An 18,092-nucleotide genomic window follows, 5' to 3' on the forward strand; every position below is an offset into this window, starting at 1 on the left:
ACTATTTTATGCAGGAGGGGTTTGGGGTTTTGGCTATTAATCCGTAGAGAGAATAATAGTAGGTTAAATTTGGGTATGTACACCGTATATTTTTTAGTGGGGGAGGGGTATATAAATAGAGGCTTACCTTTTGGTATCTTTGAGATATATCTATTTTTTAACCCTGAGTTGTATCACTATCCATATCTCATGTAAGACTAATAAACGGTCCTGCTAATAGAAAAAGGCGGGAAAAATATCTTTTTTTACTGACAACGAAAGGTTTTGTGTGCAAAGCATGAAAATATGAGGCGATGAACAATTGAGACCCTGAAGGTTTTTTCCTGGGTCTTGTATGTTTTTGAAAAATTAAAGAAAAACACACTCTATTAGGTAACAACCAAAGAAAACAAACCATATTACATAACAACCAAAAAATCATGAGATAAAAAGCCCTGTGCCTCGCAGTTTTTATAAAAACTCAGAGAAATAAAACTCTCTATTACGTAATTGACACCTGCACCTTTTAGAAAACATTACCTATTTCAAAAGATGCACCTATATCTTAAAGAAAATTAATTATACCTTCGTTTTAAGTGTATCGCCGTTAATCTTCTTCATCATCTTAAAACATTAAAGGAAGAAAGGAGTAGTGACTATGGCCCTCTGAAAAGCAGTGAGGGGATGCTACTGTTTTAATGTCTAATACCATCAGAATATTGGAAATACATATTTTACCCACGAAGTAGATGGCATCCATCTATGTTAATATTTAAAGATTTTTCGAACCACAGCTCGCAATTTATGGCTAAAATTTTCAAATTTTGTCGCATGCTTACCTGTGGCCGCCAGGTCAAATTCTACACACTGCGCAGATAGTACATTTTAAACCAAGGCTTTACAGATAAAACTTAGTGGAACAGCGGGTATGTTATATTTTGTAGAAATCAGACTCGTGTGCAGAGTTGGATCGACCCACTTACAGGGCAAAAGAGATGTTGTTCCTCTTTTGTCACCCCCCCCCCCCCCATGTTCATAAGCATGAATATATTGTAACCTTTTTAACTCATGATAATTCTGAATCACTTTCAGAGTGATTCAGAATCAGACAATCAGTGATTGTCCTAAACGAAATCGCAGTGAATACATACTTTGGTTATAGAATTTAACTTCTATCCATATCTTTAAGGGGTTTTTTCGTCACTATTTATACATAAAGACTAAAATTATAATTTTAGTTACATTATTGACGAAAGTCCCTTGGAAAGGAGTGCCAATTATCCAAAATAGCTGTCTTAAGACAAATGGGTTATAAGTAATTTGAGTTGAAGGGTGGGTGTCCTCAGGAATGAATCTCCAGCATATTTATTGGGGGGCAAGAGGGGTCCACATCCAGATAGTCAAGGGGTGTTGGATATATAATAATTTTTTCTCCACATTATTGGGGGACAACTACCCCCCTAAACGACGCCCCTGGGTATCCTCTACCTTTTTAAATCAGGATTGTGCACAAATTTTGGTTTATATCAACACGGGGAGTGAAGGTCTGATTCACTTTCATCTGTTCCCTTCAACGTCATGACCACAGACTTTTCGTACTCTTTGCTACTCAGAACTGTTTTGGAGTAGTTTTTTGGGGGACGTTCTGAAATGATCGGATGACCCTGCTAACGATATTTATATATTTCTAGCTTCATGTTTTAATATGTATTTCATTAGAAATGATCACTTTGTTGTTATATTCTATAGTACAATTGGAGTGCGTTAAGCAAGACCAACACCCCCCCCCCCAATTTACGAGTATAGACATGCCATACTCGGCGGCGTGTTTAAAAAAATATAAGGGGATGGGAACAAAATATAATTTTCAAAATCTAGAGAGTGGCAATCTGTTGTTTCATCGATCTCTTTCAATATGAATACCAAAAGTTGTTTCTCGCTGAAAATACCAAAAAAAGTGTTTTTTTCAAAATGCAGGGGCAAAAAAATGTTTTGGGTAATCCCCTTCACCCCCTATCTCTTAATTGAGGCACTTGGATGTACCTCTTTCGACTTGTGAACGCAGAAGCTTATTCAGAGAGCATAATGAAAGGGGCAAAAGCAGGACCATAGAGTCCAGTCACATCTCCCTCCCAGACATCATAACCACGTCAGAAACATTTGTTACACTTGTGTCAACACGTTCTAGCCCTGGGAGCACACAGGGATCAAACAAGTGTTTAAAACAAAAACGAACACCACCCAGCAGGGGTGGATCTGGAGTAAAATCTTCGAGGGGGGCAATGTGACAAGGGGCCAATAACTGACCAAATTAATACATTTATTTTGATATAAGAGTGAAAACAGAAAACAACAAGGAATGAGGGTGCCAGAAAAATATTTAGGGCCCAGTGTCCCTCCCAGCCCCCCTGGATCTGCAAGTACCACCCAGAGAATTATTTCCTCTACAGTATGTGTTTTGTTGTGGGGATTGACATTTCAGAGTGTGGAACCTCCACTCCTAATTCCGACCCAACTGTCAAGAGAGAAGAAGAAGCCAGTAGCAGCCAAGGCCAATGTTTCCATTCTAGTGCTTTCACCCCTAAAATGGGTATTTTTTTATGTCTTTTAGGGGTAAACTTTTTCATTTAGGGGATTTTTGAGAATTCTTAAAAGTCTTCTGGATTTTTTAAGGAATTTCGAGGGTTTCGGCCCTAGAAAATCTTTTTGCAACCCAAAAAAGAGAAATGGGACGGAAGTTGTTTTTCTTCCCATTTTTCCAAAAATCTGATAGTATGGACGCGCCATAAAGGGAGTCAAGATCTTCTGCAAAGACGATTCGAAGCGCATTTTATTTGAATGCTCGCCGACGCTGGTTAGAACCTTCTTGGAGACGACAACAACAACAACTAAATTGACATAGCAGTCTGAGATTCTTTTAACGCTACTAATCATCTGATGAAAACCTATTAGAGGTGCAGATTAGGGAGCCCTGCAGTCAAAGGTGCAGGGATACTGCTTTATTAATCAAAGACTTGAAGAAGGACTATACGAAGTCAACAAATGAATTCCAACTTAATTGAATGACCTAAGTGTTTACGTTCCTTTTGAAAGTATTTATTTGGGTCCAAATGGGAAGGGCTCTCTCTTGACAATAGAATCAAATCCTGGTATGCCCCATCATGCAGTTGAAAAGATTCTCAGAGCTGCACAATCTTTTTATATAAAATCTGTGTAGGAGATCCACATTCGATTTGATTTTGATGATGACATTTCCAAATATGCAGAGATGGGTGACCCTGTATCAGCTGAGTTACTACGGCTGGTTCTCTCCAACCCTTGCTCGAAATTTTGGGAAAGTATCAAGGGATGGAATCAAAACGGAACAGGAGTGTAGGAGGCAAAGTCTCATCAATATCAAAAATATGGATACGGCTACCTACTGACGATTTTTTTGAAGAAAAACTCTCCTGAAACCGAGCTAAACTTAAATCTAAAATTGGCCATAATATTTTTGCTTTCTCTTCCTTTCTCCAATGTTGTCGTTGAAAGGTTTTTAATGCAGTCAAAATCATAAAGACGGACAGATGGAACAAGCTTAAAACGGAAACGTTACGTGGAATTCTAAAATCAAAATACGATATGAAGCGGGCCCAAGAAAGTTCCCCCTTCATTCTTGGAGACGAGCAGCTGCTTATGCACATGAAAAGAGTCAAGGCTTCAGCTACCATGGGAAAAAAAAGGATAAAAGTGTTAAGACAATTTCGAAGACCACACTGCCTTTCTATGATGATAAATAAAAGTTCGAATAGAGATAAATCCTCTTAATAGACAGTAAAAATGAAATACTGAATATTTTGGTCGCATATGTAGTGACCGTCGTATGACGGTCACTGCTTATGTGACCGAAATATCCACTATTTTATGTGATATATCACTGTCTATTAAAAGGATTTATCCCTATTTGAACTTTTATTTATCTTGAAGGTGTTAAATCTGATTCTGAATAAAAATAGATTTTTCTTCATGTTTTTATTAATATAAGTGGATTCCAAGGCAACTAATGGATTGTTCACTTTGGTGTGATAAGCAGTGTGGTCTTATATAACCCAAATTACCAAAAACAACCATATAAAATAAATGTTTTTTTTTACACAACGTCCACTGACGTACTGACACGGCCAATTAAGCACTCTGACTGGTCTTCCGTCACAGAAAACAGAACTGAAATCTATTTCTATTACTCGTCCTCCTACATCCTATACGCCTTACTGCACCTTACTACACGAATGTGAACGATGTCTAAGCATTGTTTTATTTTTTAAATTTCCTGTATTACCCAAAGTAAATCTTAAGCAATTCTTTAAGTTCATATTTTCAGTCATATTTTGACAAATTAGTCGACACATGGCTGTGTCTTCTTTTTTTCAAACATTTTTATTAACAAAAACACAACTCAATATGAAAACAATTCAAAACAAAAATAATGCTTGAAAAATAGACCAGTTGGATATCATTCATACCAATCAATCGTACCAAGTCAAATAAAAACGGGGGTGTTATAAAAACAGTAATAGAGAAGGAAAAAATAATAGTAAAAAAAAAATAAAAACACAAGACAACGTCATATGGCCCATATTCCAAAACCTGGCACCGAAATATATAAATCGAAACCGAACTTAACTAGTCGATAAATGCAAAGCGTCAAACGTCGAATGTCAAAAGAAGGCAAATGTCAAACGTCATTGTTTAGAACGTCAAAAGAAAATATTTTGGTACAATTAAAACAATTCGTCTTAAACCAATGCTATTAAAAGTCAGCATAACAAGGCTTTACTAGTGATTAAATAAAAAAAAACAAGTTTTTTTAACTGAAAGTAAGGAGCGACATTAAAACTTAAAACGAACAGAAATTACTTCGTATATGAAAGAGGCTGCTTCCTCATCAACGCCCCGCTCTTTACGCTAAAGTTTGACTCTGTCTCTCAATTCTTCTTTTTAAAACAGTAAAAAACTTTAGCGTAAAGAGCGGGGCGTTGATGAGGAAGCAGCCTCTTTCATATACGAAGTAATTTCTGTTCGTTTTAAGTTTTAATGCCGCTCCTTACTTTCAGTTAAGAAAACTTGTTTTTTTTATTTAATTTCTGAACGTTTTTGAATCAATGCATGTTTTGATTTTGGCTCTCCGCAGAGGAATAATTAAAACAAAATTTGAATTTTTTTTTTTGGCTAAATGGCTTTCTCATAATTTTGATCGAATGATTTTGAGAAAAAAAGAGCGGGGGAGGAAGCCTAGTTGCCCTCCGATTTTTTGGTCAATTAAAAAGGCAACTAGAACTTTTAATTTTTTACGAATATTTTTATTAGTAAAAGATTTACGTAACTTATAAATTAGCTTACGTAAAGAACTTTTGTATTCTCATATTTTTATTACATATATGAGGGGGTTCGCCCCCTTGTCAGATCCTCGCTCTTTACACTAAAGCTTAAATTTTGTCCCAATTCATTAAGAATGACCCCAGAATCACAAAAGCCGTAGAATAAATAGTTGAAATTACTAAAAATACTTTAACGTAAAGAGCGAGGTATTAGGAGGAGGTGAGCCCCTCAAATGGGTAATAGTTTCTGTTTGTTTTAAGTTTTAATGCTGTTCCTTACTTCCAGCTGAAAGAACTTTTTCATATTTATTTTTTCATTGTGTTTTAAATAATGCTAGTAAATCCTGCGCTCCCTTCATGGAGATTTTCTTCCCCCATGACAAAGAATCGATGGAAAGTTCCCCCAGCATATTCCCCTCTTCTCAACCCCTCCCCCAACCAAAAAAATCCTCCTGAAAACGCCTGTACACTTCCCAATAACCATTACTATATGTAAGCATTGGTCAAAGTTTGTAACTTGTTGCCCCTCCCATGGGGACTGTGGGGGAGTAAGTCGTCCCCAAAGACATAGTTATAAGGTTTTTCGACTACGCTGAATGAAATGGCTGTCTCAGAATTTTGATCCGTTGACTTTGGTAAAATAATTAGCATGGGAGGGGGTCTAGCTGCCCTCCAATCTTTTTGGTCACTGAAAAAGGGCACAAGAACTTTTCATTTCCGTTCGAATGAGCCGTCTCCCAACATTCTAAGGACCATTGGGTCGATACGATCACCCCTGGGAAAAAGAAAAAAAAAAAAAAAAAAAAAAAAACAAATAAACACGCATCCGTGATCTGCCTTCTGGCAAAAAATACAAAATTCCACATTTTTGTAGATAGGAGCTTGAAACTTCTACAGCAGGGTTCTCTGATACGCTGAATCTGATGGTGTGATTTTCGTTAAGATTCAAAGACTTCTAGGGGGCGTTTCCCCCTATTTTCTAAAATAACGCAAATTTTCTCAGGCTCGTAACTTTTGATGGGTAAGACTAAACTTGATGAAACTTATATATTTAAAATCAGCATTAAAATGCGATTCTTTTGATGTAGGTATTGGTATCAAAATTCCATTTTTTAGAGTTTTGGTTACTATTGAGCCGGGTCGCTCCTTACTACAGTTCGTTACCACGAATTGTTTGATTTGGAAAGGACTCAGAAAATGAGGAAACTTATAGGGGGTTATAAAAACAGTAATAGAGAAGGATGGTATTGAAAATGCGGATTTCTAGGGATTTGTCACCAGCCTTTTAGGGATTTAAAAAAGTATGAAATGAAAACACTGGTTAACTCTTACGATGGAGAATATGCCTCCTAAACTGTGGTACCAAACATAATGAGTCACAAACCTGACAGTATTAATTTATTTTCCTCCGACAACATCAAGGATGTAATCTAAATGTCTTTTTTATTTGTTTAAACGATTGTTTTACTTTGTTTTAAGTATTATACTTACAAAAATTATAATGGTGTTAATATAACCCGTCATTTTTGTAAAATGTTCCGTTCTAAGGAATGGAAGGGTGGTGGTTATTCAGCATACTCGGAAAGAGGGGTGGCAATTTCTACAGCCCAACCTGGACTCTCTTCATGCTTACTACGCCATTGATTAGAGGTGGTTAAGTTCAAAAAGCGTGAAAACGTTATAAATGTTAATTAAATTTGACATTCTAGGTAATACAGACACGGGCCCGAAGCGTTCAACCTTCGTACCTGTTTTGAAACCTCATTTTAACATGCTATTGCAAGGTCATGTTAGTAACGCCTACCCAGGTTATTTCAAAAACCCAAAACCACCTATGAAAAATATCCAGCTTAAACGATAGATGTCATGCACACATGAGAGTGAAATCAATAAATACCCTTTGAGCCTGTGTCTTTGAATGCGTCATCGTTCATTAAGAAAAAAAAATCCGTTTCCGGACTTCTTTACACTACGGACTTTCCTACTTTCCCCGTCCATCCATTTAATCGGGTATTTCTTTACAATACTTATTCAGCCAGCGGGTTGGTACCTTAAAGCCTCTAACGGTATAAATTATTCTCTGCTCGTGATCGAAAATTGAACAGGTAGTTGATAATAATAGTTCATGGTGTCCAGGCTGACGGAATAATATTCGTTAAAGTAGTACACAAATATGATGGATATTGGTTTATAAAAAGGATATTTTTCTGGTCATCAGAGTCCATTTCAATAAACTTACAGTTACTTGTTAGTGGATTACGAGGTTAGTAAAGTTTTGTGTTCCGAGAACTATTTCCCACCTAGATTGGTTAATTAGCCAAGTGTTTCGTGCAAAATTACTGATTCTCTTTAAAAAAAAAAAAACTTTGGATAATGTTTACTTTTAGAAAATAAAAATATGCATTTTTATTGTAGGCTATTTCTGCGTACAGAAAAAGGTAAATGTTTACTTTCGTTCTAAGTGCTCTGAAGTGCGTATTACTGCGTATAGCAAGATTCTGATGATTGTATATTGTTTCTTTGCATAATTAGAGAAGCGCATCTATTTCTAGTTGACCCTCCTCCTCCATGGTGCAAACTAAATGCGTAAAGTGGGCTTGCTTACAGGTAACATTACCTATAGAGCGAAGCGTATTAGCCCATGAGCCCCGCAGGCAGCAGGGTGAGGTCTGTATTCTATATTTATTTATTCTTTTTTCTTTTTTTAGTTTTGTCACTCTTTGTTGAATAAATATAGAACACAGACCTCGCCCGTCGGGCTCATGGACTGGTATGCTTTGCTCTATAGGTAATGTTACCTGTAAGCAAGCCCACTTTACGCATTTTTAGTATCGTAGGAGGAGGATTTTAGAAAGCTAAAAAATGGATGCGCTTCTCTAATAATGACAAAGAAACAATATACGATCATCAGAATCTTGCTATATGCAGTAATACGTACTTTATAGTACTTGGAACGAAAGTAAACATTTACCCAGAAAAATTTTATATTATGTAAGTATGCAGGCCTGTACAAGGACATGTGCAAATGGAGCAACGCCTCTAATGGAGGGGAGGGGTGGTATTTGACAAGATACCGAAATACGGCCTTTATACGGCCTTTATACGGACTTTATATAAATATTAAACAAAAAACAATTTTTTTCTACTGAAAGTAAGGAGCAAAATAAAAGCTTAAAAAACGGAAATTAGTTCGTATATGAGGGGGGCTGCCCTTTTCACAATCCTTAAAGTCTTAAAATTCTCTTCTCGTTCAAAATCGACGGGCCTTAGGTTTTAGCAGTCCTTCTTAAAGAATTATGACAAAAAGTCTAACTTTATAGTAAAGAGCAAAGTTTGAGGAAGTAGAATTCCCCCTCATGTACGGAATAATTTCTGTTCATTTTTAAGTTTTAATGTTGTTCTTTACTTCCAGTTGAGTTTTTTATTTAAAATGTGACCGTTTTTCAAATAATCTAAGGAAATCCCCTTCCCTCCCCTCTGTGTAAAATTTCCCCTGGCAAATGCCTTCCTGAAACTTCTCCCCACGAATAATCCCCCGGCAAAAAAATACCCCCTCCCCCCAAATCCGTATATTTCCCGTCAACAAATGCTATTCGTGTACAATTCTCTTCAGGGACTATGTGGGGGGTCATTTCATCCCCAAAGGCATAGGTATTAGACCGTTCAACAATGCCGAATCAAATGGCTATCTCGAAATTTTATCAGATGTCGTTGGGGTGAAAGGGTGTATGAAGGGGACTGGTTGCCCTCCAGTCGTTTTGGCTATTTAAAAAGGAAACTAGAACTTTTGATTTCTGATCAAATTGGCCCTCTCCTAATCTTCTAGGATCATTGGTTCGATACGATCCTCCATGGTAAAAAAAAAGAATAAATGCGCATTCGTGATCTTTCTTCTTGGAAAAAAGGTGAAATTCCTCATTTTTGTATATAGGAGCTTTTAGCCTCTACAATTGGCTTTTCTAATATGCTGAAACAGATCGTGTGGTTTTTCACTTTTGAGAGTATTTTTTCCCTTTTCCAGAAATTGAGCAGATTTTCTCAGGCCCGTAACTTTTGAGGGTAAAATTAGACTTAATGAAATTTTATATATAGGGATTCAGCATTAAAATTCAGTTTTTCTATTGTCGTCAAAGTTCTGTTTCTTAGAGTTTTGGTTACTATTGAGTAACTTTCATATCCAAACAAACTGTTTGCATATGAAAAATTATATGGAAATTCGGAAAAATCTCTAAGATTTCTATAAAGAATATGAACCGGGAGGTACCCCTGAGTGAGAGCCCATACAAGGGATAGGGGATCATTATGATTGTAGTTTTTGACATAACTCTTGACTCTGAATATGCAACTTGTATGTGAGAAGGGAGATTCGCCTAAGGTTGTTCTGAAAAATCTGCATATGATTTTGAAAAGTATGGTAACAAACGGCCCCACTCCTTTTTATGTTTTTTTTTTTCCAAAGTTTGAAAGTACTTGCACCTACCCTAAGTAAGTTTAAGTGAGACGGCACTAGACCCTTAAGGTCCAAACCGGCGGTGCTGATCTCCGTTCCATGGCCCTTCAGCCAGGAAGTGCAATGGGGGGTTTGGAGGCCAACCATCCTGTACTTTCACGCACCCTATCCGACTCCTGCGCTTCGCACCTGCCCTATCCCACTCTTGAATTCTAAAGCTCTTTCTGTACTATTTACACTGGCTTTTATATTGATTATATGAAAAATAATGGTAATGTTAGTGGATGAATATGGAAAAAATTATGTTGCATCGCTAATAATTCGAAAAATGTCAGTTAAGTCAGCTGATTTGTCAACAAAATCGAGTTTTATGGTGTTTTTGTTGAAATCTTAGTCTTTATGAGCATACGTCATATTGAATTGGTCATAAATAAGTAGCTAATCGTAAAAATTATATTCAGCCAAAATTCTACATAAAACATCAAGTCTGTTTTAGCCTGTGAGCCAAAATCCATATGAACTTAAAGTGGGTTATTAGACAAAGCAAACAATCACCAACACGAATCCGCAGGGTTGATAAATGGGAATGAGAGAGGGGTTGATATTCTCCCCCCCCCAAATAAAGACCACAAATGAACAAAATGAAATTTGTTATCTGAACAAAAATTGTGTTTTTCTGGTCCTTTTTCGAACTTTCTTTAACAAATTTTTTCGTCGTTACCTTCTTGGTGGCCAGTCTGACCTGTTATCTCGCTGTAATTCTGGTGGCTACATAGCACCTGGGTTCTTAAATCGTCATTTCCAGTATCTTGATCAGAAGTATATGCACAGTCGGTCTTAATATGGGAAAAATTAGTCAAAGATGAATTCTTGCAGGGACGGATCTAAGGGGGGTATGCTTCCCCGGGTGCTGGTTCAGAAGGGGTGCTGGCTCGTAAGGCACTTATTAATCTGATCATATACGCTTGCCTTGAATATGTTTTTAACTATGCCTATATTCGATATTTTGATTAGGAAGTGCCCAGAAATTTAAGTACTGATTAAGTATTAAGTAAGAAAATTAAGTATTTGATTATGGTAGGAGCCAGGTTCTGAACCCCCCCCCCCAGAATCTGCATAGTCGCTAAAACCTTATATACCCAAATTGTGCCCTTGGAATTTGCCATTCTGACTAATCAGTCCATCCGTTCATAAATGTATAAAGATATTAGGCCTATAATAAAAAACTTCCTTAGATTTGAAAAAAAAAGAGTCGGATATTGATGCCCATCGGGCTGACGCATGCAAGAATTCAGGGACGGATCTTGACCTATCATAGCCCAGGGCAAGAATGGCGTAGGATAAATTTAGGATAATTTTATTTATGGCTACAGAATTTTGAGTTGCGTAAGTACAAGCAGATTGTCAAAAGGGCGTATCTGAGGGACAAAAAATGGCTTCTACCTGCCATACCTATAGCCACAAAATTTCCAAACTTTTTAAACACCCTAAACCTTCTATCACTTAAAACCCAAGAATTCCTCCCTTACTTACCATCTCGAAAAATTTTCTGGTTAAACTATGCTCTCCATTTCCGCGCGTTGGGCAAAAATAAAGATTTTTGGTGAAGTCGAAAAATAATTTTGTCGAATTTAATAATTAAGTAATTAATAATTTTGTCGTTATATTTATGTGATTAATATTATGTAATTAATAATTAAATATTAATAATTAATATTTAAAAAATTCTGTCGGGTGGTAAGAAAAAAAATCCCCTCGCTAATGTTACTATACTACTTATAATTACAGGGCTAACTTGCTAAATCACCCCTGCACTTGGTCAGACATGGAGGGAACCATTCCTTGATGAACAAAAGAAGTTTTAGCATTCCCATTCAGTTATAGTATCGGTGATATACGATATCGATACATCGACATATAGAACCAAATATCGATATCGAAACCCTACGAAAAATCTGGTTAAATCCCGATTTCTAAGGCAATAATAAGAAAAAGGCTGAAATAGCTCAGACACGTCAAGTGGATGAAGGATGAGAGATTATCAAAGATCGCCCTTGTCCTGATTGTCCTTTCACAACCGTCGAAAAAGTGTTCGTCCCTGATTGTAATGGAGGATGCCGTAAGGAAAGATTTGCGAAAAATTGGAAGATGTAAAGTGGACGGCTTTGAATATATTTGGATGGAGGAAGAGTGTGCCTAGAAGTGTTGGCCTCAGACGGTTTGGGGCTGAGGTGTTAGTAGTAGTAAGTGGGGTAAATATTTCGCAGTTCATATAATTGACTTATCAATAACGTAAACACACCACTCGATGCCTTTTCTTATGTTCTTTACGAATATAATAATTGCTTCTATCACAAATAAAATTTAAGCACTTTTTGAGCTCTTGAAAATGACCAAAATATGGGGTATAAAAAAGGCTTAAAACATTGGTCTCAAACTTTGAAACATTGGTCCCAAACTTACTGTTTCCTTATAAATCCATTTTTTTAATGTTATATAATCCACAAGCACTGATTTTCTACGATTAAGTTGGATAAATGAATTTTATTTTGCCATTTATGCCGTTTTCTTCTTCCTTGACGCCGAATTTTCAATTAAAGTATGCGTTTTCGGTCGTTTTCGACAAAATATTACTATGTTTTCTCAGCGCCAAAATTATTTATAGTTAGATTAGGTTGGATTACGTCAAAAAGTGCTTAAATTTGAATTTGCAATAGAAGCGATTATTATATTCGTAAAGAACATAAAAAAAGGCATCGAGTGGTATGCTCACTTTATTGGTAAGTCAATTATGTGAACTGCGAAATACTTACCGTAAGTTGTTAGTGGTAGTAAGAGTATGCACAATTATTTAGCAAATGTCCGGCAAGAAGAAGAATAATGTTTTCAATCCATTGACTTATACATACTGAAACATGCCATGTACCCACAAGTTGGCATAGCCTGCTCTCAAACCTAAGCTGCGTTTAGTCAGGGTGGACTCTCACATGTTAATGTTACTGAGGAACTCCGAAAGGCTTTCCTGGATAAAATGATCTGTAGGTTTGTAAGCCTTGGCCAGGTTTTACCCGTCATGATTGCCGCATACCTTTATCCACGTTTGAGGAAAATGTATATCTCCCCTGACGATCTTCTCTATATGTAGAATAAAATTGCAAAGAAGATGGACTTTCCCTTGTTGGCTGCTCAATCTGTATCATTAGATGTAAGTGCCATGACAGTCCCTGTGATTCAGCCAAAATAGAATCAGCCCAGATTGTGGGGCTTACATGGCGAAGTTCTAGTAGTCAATGCCAGACATGCTTCACCAGCAGCTCAATCTGTCACGGCTTTACAGGTTTTCAATATAGATTCTATAGTTACAAGAAAAATCGTCTCTTTGTCCTGAGCCCCGGTAATTTCAAATTTGGGTTTCCGTGATATTCGTTCATACATTCGATGTTTCTTTTTAGTTTATTCGAAGTTTGAACAAAATATATATAAAACACTCTATAAATAAAATTTTTGTTATTGAACTTTGGTGAAACCAAGAGTTAGTTTCAGTAAAAGCCAGATCCAAAATAAAATTATCGATGTATCAAATTATCGGCCAGTACTATTCAGTTAATTATAACTATTACAATATTCATCAGTAACTGGAATGAGGCTTTGGTATTAAACAGGGAATATATCATTTTCTGGAAACTATTCAGCTGGGTCCTGAATAATTCCATTCCTGAAGGGCCTATTCCGCACTTTCAGGTATCAGGTTCAAACAGCTTTCTAAAGTGTTGTAAATTTTTCATTTTTGTCCTAGCCGAGTGGTTAACGCTCCGCACTTGAAATCTTGAGGTCAGGGGTTCAAGTTCTGGCGTCGCTGGTTATTTGGTTTGGACGTTGGTCAATGGTGTGATTCTGTAAGCCCAGCCGAAATCCACCCAACTGTAAATGGGTACCTGGAGAAATCTGGGGGGAGGGAGAAAATATGGGAAGTGCTGGATGATTTGCCCCCCAACCACGCACTACACTCCCGGCTGAAGGCGTCGAATCAGGAGATCAGTACCTGCGTAACGCAGATCATTGGTCAGCATGCGATTTGTTTTAAGTTTTATCTTCAATCAAATTGTGATGAACAGAGATAATATATTAAGTTAGGAAGTGAAATGTTCTCGAGACAATATCTTATTTGTTTGAATCAATTTCCACCAAAATATGTAAATTATCTTGGTATTTGTATGATATACCCGCTACCGAATATTCCTTATCTAAGTAGAACCTGATGCTCAATCTTAATGGAATATACCGAAGTATTATACAAATATAATACTTTAGAAACAAATTTGGGGTATATATTTGCAAACTAAAGGGGTGGGGTGGGGTGGGGGTAAAGCATAGCGGGTCTGCGTGCCTAATATGTCAGTTACAATTATTCTAAATATTATGCAGTAAGAATTGTTTTCTAACTTCACACTATCCAAATATTTTATCCCCCCTAATGTGCAAATATATAGCCCTAATTACAATTTTCTATCTACTCTGCCCCTTTGTCTTGTGTCACGCTAACTTGAAAGAAACTAATGAAAACAAGAGCCAAGAGCTTTTATGGCACTTGTGACAAGGTCGGCAGAGCCAAGAGCTTCTTCCTACAAAGTTTCATTACGATCTCTCAACTCTAAGCGTTTTCCAAGAGTTCTGGTTTCCCCCTCCAACTCCCTCCAACGTCACTGGATCTTGTTGGGACTTAAAATAGAGCTCTGAGATACGAGGTTCTTCTAAATATCAAATTTCATTAAGATCCGATAACCTGTTCGTAATTTAAAAATACCTCATTTTTTTAATTCTTTTTAACTAACCGTCCTTCCACTCCCCCCCCCCAGATGGTCAAATAAGGGAAGCGACTATTTCTGATTAATCTCGCGTGGTCCCTGATACGCCTGCCAAATTGCATCGTCCTAGCTTAAATGGAAGTGCCCAAACTAGCAAAACCGGGACCGACAGACAGACAGACCGACAGAAATTGCAATCGCTATATGTCACTTGGTAAATACCAAGTGCCATAAAAACCGGCTCTACATTGCGTCAATGAATGAACAACTTGGGCAGTAGTGGGTATATCATACAAGTACCATTATCTTCATTAATAATAATATTATTTGTAAAATATCTTCATTCTTAAAAATTCCAATATCTAGTTCAAAAATAGATTTGGAACATAACAAATGTAGCTATCGAAAATACGCAAGCGAAAACAATCAAACGAGATAAAGCTACCATTTAAATGAAGTGCGTGCTCTGTGATCTTGCATTGATTTTCCGTACATTGTGGGTTGGAGACATAATTAACTTTCTCTGGGGGGGGGGCACCAATTAACTTTGGTCTTCCCATGATGATCCCCCTCTGACCCTGTAACTAGTGCATTTTTTGCCTTTTGTTGAGAGGGGGTGATTATATAATATATATATATATATATATATATATATATATATATATATATATATATATATATATATATGTATATATATATATATATATATATATATATATATATATATATATATATATATATATATATATATATATATATATATATATATATATATATATTTCGTTTCTTCTTTAAGAATATCTATCCCTTTTTATGGCACTTGGTATTAACCAAGCGACATATAGCAATCGCCAATTCTGTCGGTCTGTCTGTCTGTCTGTCGGTCCCGGTTTTGCTTCTTTGGGCACTTCCAGGTAAGCTAAGACGATAAAATTTGGCAGTCGTATCAGGGACGGGACCAGCTTAAATTATAAATAGTCGTTTTCGCAATTTGACCATCTGGGGGGGAGTGGGGGCCGGTTAATTCGGAAAAATAGAAAAAATGAAGTATTTTTAACTTATGAATGGGTGATGGGATCTTAATGAAATTTGATGTTTGGAATGATATTGTGTCTCAGAACTCTTGTTTTAAATCCCGACCGGATCTGATGACAGTGGGCGGAGTTGGAGGGGGGAACCTAAAATCTTGGAAAACACTTAGAGTGGAGGGATCGGGATGAAACTTGATGGGAAAAATAAGCACAAGTCCCAGATACATGATTTACATAATCGGAACGGATCCGCTCTCTTTGGGGTAGTTGGGGGGGGGGGGTAATTCTGAAAAATTAGAAAAAATAAGGTTTTTTAACTTACGAACGGGTGATCGGATCTCAATGAAATTTGAGGTTTAGAAGGATATCGTATCCTAGAGCTCTTATTTTAAATCCCGACCGGATCTGGTGACATTGGGGGGGGAGTTGGGAGGGGAAAACCTAAAACTTGGAAAACACTTAGAGTGGAGGGATCGGGATGAAACTTGGTGGGAAAATAAACACAAGTGCTAGATACATGATTGACATAAACGGAACGGATCCGCTCTCTTTGGGATAGTTGGGGGGGGGGTGTTATTTCTGAAAAATTAGAAAAAATGAGGTATTTTTAACTTACGAACAGGTGATCGGATCTCAATGAAATTTGATATTTAGAAGGATCTCGTGGCTCAGAGCTCTTATTTTAAACCCGATCTGATCTGGTGACATTGGGGGGGGGGGGAGTTGGGAGGGGGAAACCTAAAACTTGAAAAACACTTAGAGTGGAGGGATCGGGATGAAACTCGGTGGAAAAAATAATCACGAGTCCTAGATACATGATTGACATAACTGGAACGGATCCGCTCTCTTTTGGGGTAGTTGGGGGAGGGGTTAATTCTGAAAAATTAGAAAAGATGAGGTATTTTTAACTTACGAACGGGTTATCGGATCTCAATGAAATTTGATATTTAGAAGGATATCGTGTCTCAAAGCTCTTAGTTTAAATCCTGACTGGATTTGGTGACGTTGGGGGAAGTTTGGGGTGGAGGAACCTAAAATCATGGAAAACGCTTAGATTGGAGGGATCGGGATGAAACTTGGTGGGAAAAATAAGCAGAAGTCTTACATACGTGATTTACATAATTGGAACGGATCCGATGTATTGGGGGGGGGTAGTTCTGAAAAATAAGAAGAAATGACGTATTTTTAACTTACGAAGGAGTGACCGGATCTTCATGAAACTTCATATTTAGAAGGACCTCGTAACTCAGATCTCTTATTTTAAATCTCAACCGGATCAAGCGTAATTGGGTGGGGGCAGTTGGGGGGGGGTGGACCGGAAATCTTAGAAAATACTTAAAGTGGTGAGATCAGGATGAACCTGGATGGGAAGAATAAAAACCTGTCTAATATACGTGACTGACATAACCGGACCGGATCTGTTCTCTTTGGTGGAATTGGAGGGGGGTGGGTAATTTTGAAAATTGAGGTATTTGTAACTTACGAAAGGGTGACCAGATCTTAATGAAATTTGATATTTAGAAGGATCTTGTGCTTGAAAGTTCTTATTTTAAATTCCGACCAGATCCTGTGACGTTGGGGGGAGTTGGAGGGGGGAACCGGAATTCTTGGAAAACGTGAAAATTGGGGTATTTTTATCTTACGAATAGATGATCGGATCTTAATGAAATTTGATTTATAGAAAGAATTCATGTCTCAGAGCTCTTATTTCAAATCCCGACCAGATCGTTTGACATTGGGGGGAGTTGGAGGGGGAAATCTTGGAAAAACACTTGGAGTGTAGGAATCGGGATGGAGCTTGTTGGATAGAATAAACAAATGTCCTTGATACGTGATTGACAGAGTCGTACTGGATTCGCTCTCTTTGGGGCAGTTGGGGGGAGGGGTTCAGTGATTTGGCGAGTTTGGTCCTTCTGGACGTGCTAGGACGATGAAAATTGATAGGCGTGTCAGGGAGCTGCACAATTTGACTTGAGTCGTTTTCCCAGATTCGACCATCTGAGGGGCTAAAGGGAGAGGAAAAATCAGAAAAAATAGGTATTTATAACTTACGAGTGGGTGATCGGATCTTAATGAATTTTGATATTTAGAAGGACATCGTGACTCAGAGCTCTTATTTTAAATCCTGACCGGCATTAAGCCTCTTATTTTCCTTTTTAAATCAATCTATTGATTCATGGAATTTTGTTAGGGCTCATACCATATGATCTCTTGGCTCTTAGCTCTTCTCGCCTCGTCACAAGTGCCATATGAGCTCTTAGCTCTTGTTTTGTCAGGACGATCTTTCCTAGTCATCCAATTTGAAGTGCATATATTTTAATTTAGTTTCAATTTTAACCAAGGACATTGGTATGTCAACATAAGGGAGGGTCAATAACCTTTTTTCAAAGGGATGACTTTCAATTTCTTGTTTATGCACTTGTTTCTTACCATTGAAAACAATGTTTGAAAAAATACCTTCTCGAATTGT

General features: G+C 37.2%; 1 protein-coding gene across 1 annotated transcript in view; it reads left to right on the plus strand.

The window, feature by feature from the left end:
* LOC136035758 (uncharacterized) overlaps window positions 1-18,092 on the plus strand; it is a 159,168-nt gene that overhangs the window by 75,218 nt on the left and 65,858 nt on the right. Inside the window, exon 11 of the mRNA XM_065717728.1 lies at window positions 3,197-3,351. Within this exon, the coding sequence (XP_065573800.1) occupies window positions 3,197-3,351 (155 nt within the window). The remainder of the gene's footprint in view (window positions 1-3,196; window positions 3,352-18,092) is intronic.

This window comes from Artemia franciscana, chromosome 14, assembly GCF_032884065.1.
Source record: "Artemia franciscana chromosome 14, ASM3288406v1, whole genome shotgun sequence".
NCBI classification, from domain to species: domain Eukaryota; kingdom Metazoa; phylum Arthropoda; class Branchiopoda; order Anostraca; family Artemiidae; genus Artemia; species Artemia franciscana.